The sequence below is a fragment of the Ochotona princeps genome, chromosome 1 (assembly GCF_030435755.1).
Source record: "Ochotona princeps isolate mOchPri1 chromosome 1, mOchPri1.hap1, whole genome shotgun sequence".
Lineage (NCBI taxonomy): Eukaryota > Metazoa > Chordata > Mammalia > Lagomorpha > Ochotonidae > Ochotona > Ochotona princeps.
Genome location: NC_080832.1, coordinates 170,342,227 through 170,351,652, shown reverse-complemented (window position 1 = coordinate 170,351,652; position 9,426 = coordinate 170,342,227). Strand labels below are relative to the sequence as shown.

Here is a 9,426-nt window from a genome sequence, read left to right as displayed (position 1 = left end):
TGAAAAACCTGTAAAATGCATTGTTCCGGGCCCAGTGGTGTGGCCTAGAGGCTAAAGTCCTCGCCTTAAATGCCCCGGGATCCCATATGGGCACCGGTTCTAATCCCGGCAGCTCCACTTCCCATCCAGCTCCATGCTTGTGGCCTGGGAAAGCAGTCGAGGACGGCCCAAGGCTTTGGGACCCTGCACCCACGTGGGAGATCCAGAAGAGGTTCCTTGTTCCCTGCTAAGGATCGGCGCGCACCAGCCGTTGCGGTCACTTGGGGAGTGAATCATCTGATGGAAGATCTTGCTCTCTGTCTCTCCTCCTCTCTGTATATCTTAATTTGTAATAAAATAAATAAATCTTTACAAAAAATGTATTATTCCAACCCCAAACAGCCTGTGTGTCTCATGCAACAAGATATTGAGATGTAACCAATGAACCAACAATCAATGTGAGTCAGACTACTTATGATCTACATGAAAGAATTGTAAAACCTAATATACTTTTAAGACCCTAAGCTACTCGGAAATGTGGCAGGAGAGCAGAGAAATCTTCCATCTCCTTAGAATGTGTGAAGAGGACGTGAAGTGAAACCTCTCAGGAACATAGCAGGTACTCATAGACAGCAGACTTGAATCAATATTAGACAATAGTTAAAGTACAAAGTCATATAGAGGGAATCAAGAGCGATCCTGACAACCTCTTCACAGGAGGTCATATGCACAGAGCAGGGGGGAATCCCAGAGTGGAGCCGGTGGACAGGAAGAGGCTTGTATCCCAACCCTGGAGACTCTCAGATCCTCACCAAGGACTATCAATACGGGCACCAAGGACTGTCAGTTCATGCACCGAGGACTACATCCCAACTGCCAAGGAGACCATGGGGAATTGGAGTGCCTTCGGAGGCAGGGAACTCTGAGGTCACCCACCCCTGTTGGGATCTCCCACATGGGATGGAAGAAGCCCAAATCCTCCCTCACAGGATCCAAGGTCATTGGAGCAACAGCCAGGAGCCAGGAGCAGTCCGCAGAAACAGAAGAACAGAGAACTTCCTTTGGGACTAGGGAGAGGAGCTTTCTCTGGTCCTTGCCTGGTTCCAACTTTGGATTCCCACCCTCTCTTGCAATGACCTTCAGGGTCGTTCCAAAGCCCCCCAAAAAACAAACAGACAAAAAATTAGAATAGATAGACAGAGAACAACAAGGAAAGCTTAGAACCAGACAGGAAACGGTCAGCGTAAATTCACATATACCTTGCTAGGTAGGACACAAAGATTAGTTATTCCTCACTGGGGTATTGAACATTTCTCTGCACACCCCTCCTAAAATTGTTCTGCACATCAACTGTTGACATATGTCTTGTTAGAGTTATAAGCCAGTTTAGACTACCCTAAAGTCTGCCAAGTTCAGCAAAATTATGCTTCAACACTATAAACTGCTAAATACTAAAATGAAAACAGACACAAGACAGCTGAATAGTGCCCTATAGCCATTTTAAGGTGAATAGAAGCTGGTTGTACATAAACTAAAATTGGAATGTCATTGAAGTACTCACACAGGATGTGGTTAAGAACTTGCACTGTTGTAACGTATTGATTGCTCAATACCATGTCAATTAATTTCATAATGTTATAAATTGCTGTTGATGTTATGTTGTGGCTTTTAATGGATCGGGATGATATTCTGCCAGCTCTACCTTCAGGCCAGAGATGGTCTCCCCAAGAAACCGTCGGATATATCTGGACAATAAGATACTGGACTCCATGCTTGGTTTAAAAAAAAAAAAAGATATGTGGGCTGTTTATCCCCCATATTCTCAAAAACGAATCCTAGTTTGATTGCTCCGGAACTCCCCCCCCCAAAAAAAAATAGAATAGATAGTCAGAGAAATACAAGGAAAGTTTAGAACCAAACGGGAAACGATCAGCATGGATCCACACATACCTTACCAAATAGGACACAAAGATTAGTTACTCCTCACTAGGGGATGGAAGATTTCTCTGCACACCCCTCCTAAAACTGTTCTGCACCTCAACTGCTGACAAAGGCCTTGTTAGATTTATAAGCCAGTTTAGATTATCCTAAAATCTAACAAGTTCAGCAAAATTATGCTTTGGGCCGGACGGCATGGCCTAGAGGCTAAAGTCCTTGCCTCGAATGCCCCAGGATCCCATATGGGCGCCGGTTCTAATCCCGGCAGCTCCACTTCCCATCCAGCTCCCTGCTTGTGGCCTGGGAAAGCAGTCGAGGACGGCCCAACGCCTTGGGACCCTGCACCTGCGTGGGAGACCCAGAAGAGATTCCTGGTTCCCTGCTAAGGATCGACGCAGCACCAGTCGTTGCGGTCACTTGGGGAGTGAATCATCGGATGGAAGATCTTCCTCTCTGTCTCTCGTCCTCTCTGTATATCTGACTTTGTAATAAAAAAAAATTTTTTCTAAAAAAAATTATGCGTCAACACAATAAACTGCTAAATACTAAAATGAAAACAGACACGAGACAACTGAATAGTACCCTATAGCCACTTGAAGATGTATAGCTGCCTGTTCTGTGTACAAACAAAAATTGAAGGGTCAATGAAGTAGTCACAGGATGTGGTTAAGAACTTGCACTGTTATAACATATTGATTACTCAATACTATGTCAATTAATTCCATAATGTTGTAAATTGTTGATGATGTTGTGCTGGGGCTTCTAATTGATCGGGATGATATTCTGCCAGCTCTGCCTTCAGACCAGAGATGTTCTCCCCAAGAAAGTGTTAAATTTATCTGGACAATAAGATGCTGGACTCTATGCTTGGTATACGCTTGCAACAAAAGAATCTTGACTTAATTTGAACTGTAATACTGCAACAAGGTGGAGGAATCCACCAGGGGGGAGGGGCGTGGGGAGGGGATGGGGGAATCCCAGAACCTATGAAACCGCGTCCCATAATGCAATGTAATAAATAATTTTAAAAAAAAACTAATCCCAGTTTGTTTATTTGTTTGTTTTTCATGTCTTCTAGTTCTAAGTACTTGAAATCCAGGCCAGTCCCAAGTTTATCTGCATCTTTAAACAATGTCCAAGCCTAATATATAGGACACCTACAAGAAGATTTCAGACGCTGAGCTGGGCCAGGAGTCAGGAAGTCCAGGACAGTGTCTTGTTTACATATCCTTAGATTATCCTTTAGCCCATTTGTCCCCAGCAATCAACTGACAAGCCAATAAGCCATGTCTGATTTCTGTGAATATCTAAATATGTATATGGGATTCTCACATAGATGGTTTGAAAATTACTCATGTCTGTGTGATCAGCTTCCCTCCCATTCTGTGTACAAGTTTTACAAATCTGTTCTTCTGTGTATGGAATAAATACTCACCTGTATCATTGCTATCCCTGGATAAAGCTATAATTATGGGAAGCTTTAAAGTTATGGTTAGGAGCATAATCACACACATTTTATATAGTCACTTACTCATTTATACTTTATCTGACAGAAGAAAACCAAATGAAAAGTACTCATCTATTGGCCTACGCTCCAATTGCTTGCATTAGAAGGTGATAATAGAGGAATGGTGAGCTTAGCAGACACCCGGATGCCTGCATCCCTTGTGAGCACCAATGCAAGTGTCTGCTGCTGTGCTTCTGATCAGTTCCCTCCCAAGGACTGGAGAAAGCAACGGAAGATGGCCCAAATACTTGCACTACTGCAACCCATGTGAAAGACCCAGATGGAGTTTCTGGCTCCTGGATTAATTGCAGCAACTTGGAGAGTGAATCAGCAGGTGGAAGATCTCTCTCTCTCTCTCTCTCTCTCTCTCTCTCTCTCTCTGTCACTTTGTCTTTCAAATAATGAACAAATAAATAATTCTGTCTTTTTTAGAGAACTGATAGAAATTAAAGAAACTGTCTCCTTTGTCCTGTTTAATCTATTGTTGAATGTTTGTGTTCAACTTATCACATACTAAACAAACTTGAGAATTCCTAATGCTTAGCCTTGATCTGTGCCTATTCTTGAGACCTGCAGAGCCAATGCGGTTGTGACACAGCCTCGCACTGGTGTTTGGAGGGACTCAGAAATCACATACAGGGACTGTAAGGATTAGCAGCAATCAGTCGCAACCCCAGGCAGCACTGAGTGAGATGCGTGGTCAGTGAGACGCAGGCAGTAGAGACCACTAGGCTGGGCAGCTCAGGAGTGGCATCAGGCCAGTTCCTCTGGACCCTCCTCTTTCTACCTCTGCTTACCTGGCTTAGTTGCCAGCAGTGCAGCTGCTCCTGTGGTTGGAACAATGTCACCTGAAAGTGAGGTCACGGCTATGTCCACCCAGTTCAGTACTTTCCATTGCAGCTGGGATATGCATTGAGGATGGAGGGAGAGGGTGGGGAGCGGAGCAGTGCCCTCCATCTAGTCAGCACTGCAGGGGCACCCAGGATGAACCTGACTGCTACCTTCTCCTTGCTGGGTACTGCACAGATAGAGGTCATTTCTGAAAAGCCTTTTGGGACCGTGGGAGTAATGTATAATGAAAAACTGCAGCCACACCCTCACTCATTGAGGACTAGACCACAACAGCAGAATTTCAATGTTCAGAGCCAGTGGCATCATAAATCGTGGGCAGTGAACACTGAAAAAATAAATAAACAAATAAGTACACTGAGAAGGGCACATGACTAGAGATTTTAAGTCTGGATTCTCTGCACGCTGCCAGTACACAGGTCAGGAACCAGCTCTGTCACACGGGGTGCCCTCCCTTCCGTAGCGTGACTCCCCGACACAGCCACTGATTCTACACTCAGTGACTTTGCATATCAATGTTAAGTACCTTTTAAGTATTTAGAAAGTATATTTTAAGGTACCTTTAACATAGCACATTAGAAAAAAATCCTTTTTGAGGAGTAGGCAGGTGGAAACTGTAGTATCTGTGGACCTCTATCCACATTATCTTCCAAGCTGATACAGAAAAGAGACATAATGCTAAGTGCTTGTCAACAAAATGCTACCTGTGACTTCCTAAGCATGGGTTGGTGGATACAAGCACTTGTGATACACTGTTAAAAATTACAAATTAGGAAGAACCTCTTTTTGCTAATTCACATACTAATGGATGTGTGCTAACTTTTAAGAATTGAGGGGGCGGGAAATCAGTACAGCTCAAAACACATAAATATTCACCTCAAATGAGAAAACCAGAAAAGCAAATAGCTTTTCATGTGCATCTCCAAGACCTTACGACTCATGATTTACATTGGATGACATTCAAGTGTTAGAAAATTGTGACCTTGGTCACAGTCGAGCAGTTAATCTGAAACCTGTTTTTGATACTTTTTTTTTCTGAAATAAAGAAATATAGCAAGAGAAGAAATATGTTGAATAAGCAACAATTGCTAACACTCAGCTACTTTTCCAACAGGCTCCTGAGCTTTGGTTGTGCTGGGAAGGATGAGATCACAACAAGTCCAAGGAAGCTGGACCCTCTGAGACCTGCTCTTTAGTGCACATTCAGTGTAATTAGGATCAGGCAGTTTCTGGACTTCACAGTTAAGAGCACAGCAGGGAGAGGGCAGATCTGACCCCAGGGACCCAGAGCACACAGAAGGAGCCAAACTCGTCACACTGACATGCTGACAGCAGTGACAGCAGCCCTGAGTGCTGGGACTCAGGCAAGGATAAACAGGCCTGGCTGTGCTGCTCTGCCACAGCTCCTGCCACAGCCCTGCAGACTGCTCAGGTGAGTGAGGGTGAGTGTGTGTGTGCAGGGGGAGCTCCCTCTTCTTCGGAAGGGAAGCTGTCCCAGACAAAGAGACAAAGCTGGACAGGGCCAGGCTGGGTGAGGGAATGTCTTACCTTCCCTGTCCTCTGTGGAAGAGGAGGGCGTGAGTGCCCAGGGAGAAGGTGGCTATCACTTCCCAGTGCATCCAGCAGCACCTGCTTGTGTGGCCCTGGAGGGAGACTGAGTGCAGCAGAGCCACTGATGCCCTGAGCCCGAGGTTGCTGCATTTCCCAGGTGGGAGGGAGGCTGGGGCATCAGGCAGCAGAGGGCTCTCAGCCTGGGTGGAGACGTCTTCCTCTCACAGGCTCCTGGCTTTGTGCACCTTCCCCCCTGCACTGGGAGTTTGTTTTGTTGTATTTTCACTTCCGTATCCCTTCCTTCTGATGTCCCACAGTGCTTTTAGGATGGAACATTCTTGGCTTCTTTTTCATGTTTTTATTTTTCTCTCAATTTTTTTCTTTCATAGACCCATAATATAGTACAATAACTGATTATAGAGACTTGAAAACGTCATTATCAGTGTGAGAACATATAATGATAGTGACAACTGACAACTGTTTTGAAAATCAGTCTTTGCTCCTGCACTGTCACAAGCTCACGTGATCTTTACAGTGGACTGGGTTGGAACAAAACACCATCCCATTAAGAATTTAGGGCACTTGATATTCTACCAGCTTTAACTTCGGACCAGAAATGGTCTCCCCAAGAAACTGATCAACCCATCTGGACAATAACTAGCTGGACTCTATGCTTGGTATATGTTTGCAAGGAAAGAATCTTGATTGAATTTGAACTGTAATACTGCATCAAGGTGGAGGAATCCACCAGGGGGGAGGGGAGGGGGAGGGGTAAGGGGGTTTCCCAGAGCCTATGAAACTGTCACATAATGCAAAACAATTAATAAAAAAATAGTGACTTATATCACATTCCTCATCAGCTAGAAAGACTCAAAATTGATTTGAATGATTACCAATAAAAAAATATTTCCTTAAAAAAAACAAAGAATTTAGGGCACTGGCTCTGAGTGCAGCCAGATAGTATTTCCAAGATCCTATAAAGGAATGTTCTCTGGAAAAAAGAGAGTAGGAGGGGAAAGCAAGGGAAAAAAATACCAAAAGAAAAAGATAGACTTCTATCTGATCCCACCAACAGCAAGCATGATACAAAAGCCTTTGCACTCACTGTATCACCTTGGGCAGAGGTCTGGGCCTTTCTATCTCTTCCCAGTACGTTGGTTGCTGGGCAGTGAGGTTGATAAGGGGTAAGCCACTGCTGTAGGTCAAGTGCAGTTCTTTGGAGAAGCCACCATTCTCATATATATGACTCATATGCATGTTTTGTGTTTTTATTGACACATAGTAGTTGCACAGATCTGTGGGCATTGGCATGATGTTTCATGCTTGAATACAATGTGTAATGAGTGGAGCATAATAAATGCCAATCCCAAATACCTCACATATTTATCTTTTCTTTGTGTTTAGAACATTCAAAGTGCTCTCTGCTAGCTGTTCCAAAAATGACAATTGCTTTTTGTCAGTGTTAGAGTCTTGCTGTGCTAGGGATGTTAGTAGTCTGGGCAACGCAAGTTCCTAGTTAGTTATACCCTTCTACCCATTATCCTTGCTCTCTGCACCCGTGCAGCCCCCGCAGCCTTCCTAGCCTGCAGTAAGCTCTTTCCTAGTGTCTATTGGTAGGGCATGAACTTTTTAGCTTTCACACATAAGTGAGAACATGGGGTGTCTTTCTCTATGCTCATTTGAGAGCTGGTAATGAGGCTGTGGCAGAGGCCCTGGCATTGCCCAGTTGGGTTGATTATTGAGGATCCTCCCATGGAAGGTCCTTTTTCCTATAAAAGCGAAGGTCCTCAACATCATGGCTTAGAATCGATGGCAGTACAATAACTCTGCGGTTTTCTGGAAAGACTCCTCATGTATGTTGGACATGAACGATATGTAGTAAGTGCTTGTGTAAAGTCAGGTAGAAGAAATGACACAGACTTTGTTTTTAATTATAGTATCATCCTCTCTCTTACAACAGAAAAAAAGACACAAAGAAGAAAGCACAAGGGGAGACGAGAAGCCTGGTAATAACGAGGAAAGAACTAAGACCATATGCTTACAACAGATACTATCTTTTTTAATCAGAGAGACTGTGGATTTAAAAATTCACAGACAGGAACTTGATCACCTTCACGTCTTTGTGTTCCTCGAAAGGTTTCTCAAATTCTGTTCACAAATGTGGAAGATGACTTGGAATAACCTCACCCAGAGAATAATCTGCCTTTCTCTCACTGGACCTGGAATTGTGGGGAACTTCCTTATGCTTTTGAGATGTGTACATACTTTGGCCGTGGGTCCTGTGAAAAAATCCATAGACCTTATCCTCATTCATTTGGCTATTTCAAACATTGTCATTATTTGTACCACAGGGATCAGAGACCTAATTACAATCATTTATATCAGTAACCTCCTAGGAGGCATTATTTGTAAAACTGTGGTTTATCTGAACAGGGTGGCTCGAAGTCTCTCCATCTGCACCACCTGCCTCCTCAGTGTAGTCCAGGCCATCACCATCACTCCCAGGAACACCTTGTGGAGAAAGTTCAAACCACGCACTGCATGGCAGGTTCTTCCCCACCTCCTCTGCTTCTGGGTCTTTAGCTTCCTCATCAGCTCTAACTTACTCCACTACATCACAGCAATCAACAGCATGAATGAGTCTAGTGTTAGAACATACATTGGGTATTGCTACATGCTGCCAGCTCCACAAATGTTCAGATGGCTCTTCCTCTGCCTCATGGCTCTTCGTGACCTCACCTTTCAGAGTCTCATGAGCTGGAGCAGCGGGTACATGGCTCTCTATCTGTATAAACATCACAAGCGCATTCTCTACCTCCAAAGCTCCAAGTTTGCAAAATATCCCAGCCCAGAGATCAGAGCTATGCAGAGTACTCTCATTCTCATGGCCTGTTTCCTATTCTCCTACTGGATAGATTTCATTTTGTCTTTCTACATAGGGACCACCTTGAAAGAGTATTCCACAATATTAAATATCAAAATGTTCCTAGAATTGGGTTATGCCAGTCTCAGCCCCTTTGTTCTGATCAGCAGGGATCTTTGCTTTAGTGAATGCTGGAACAGTCACCAGGAATGCAGGAAAGTCCTTCTGTGCTGACTCCCGCAGGTACAAAGATGTATCTGTAGGGACTGCCTTGCCAGAATGCATGAAAGGAATTAAATTCATTATGGCATATAAAAACAAACTTTGTTTTAAACACGAATACGGGACCAGGTCATGTAAGCTGGTTCAGTCAGTCTAGGAACATAGAAAGAAATATTCTTACCAGCCTCCCATTCTGTCGCCATTGCTGCTTTTAGTCAGTTATCTGATAATGAAGAGAAAAGAGAAGAAGCTGAAAAGGAGACCACATGTCTTTATTTTGTATTTTGCTTTTAATGTGGTTTACATATTTTAGAGTGATGCATGCCCATGTCAGCCTCTGCTTAGAGTGGGGAGGTTGGAGGCATGAAAGAAGGTGAGTGGGACACGGGTTTCAATGTTTTTCTTTCTTTTTCTGCTGTATCTGCAGGGTGGGAAGGGTCTAAAAGCATGCTCCTTGCTGTCACACGACATCAGCCCCCAATTACTGATGATGCCTTAGAGATCCTGATTTAGGCAA

The 9,426-nt window shown here is 44.0% G+C and overlaps 1 protein-coding gene across 1 annotated transcript; it reads left to right on the top strand.

Moving 5' to 3' along the window:
- Positions 1-7,991: 7,991 nt before the first annotated feature.
- On the top strand, positions 7,992-8,921 carry LOC101531237 (putative vomeronasal receptor-like protein 4). Its single transcript, XM_036493988.2, has one exon. The coding sequence runs from the start codon at positions 7,992-7,994 to the stop codon at positions 8,919-8,921; it is 930 nt and encodes a 309-aa protein (XP_036349881.2).
- Positions 8,922-9,426: the final 505 nt, after the last annotated feature.

What these genes read in the sequence shown, in the direction of transcription:
- LOC101531237 (XM_036493988.2), top strand. Translation starts at nt 7,992, where the DNA reads ATGACTTGGAATAACCTCACCCAGAGAATAATCTGCCTTTCTCTCACT.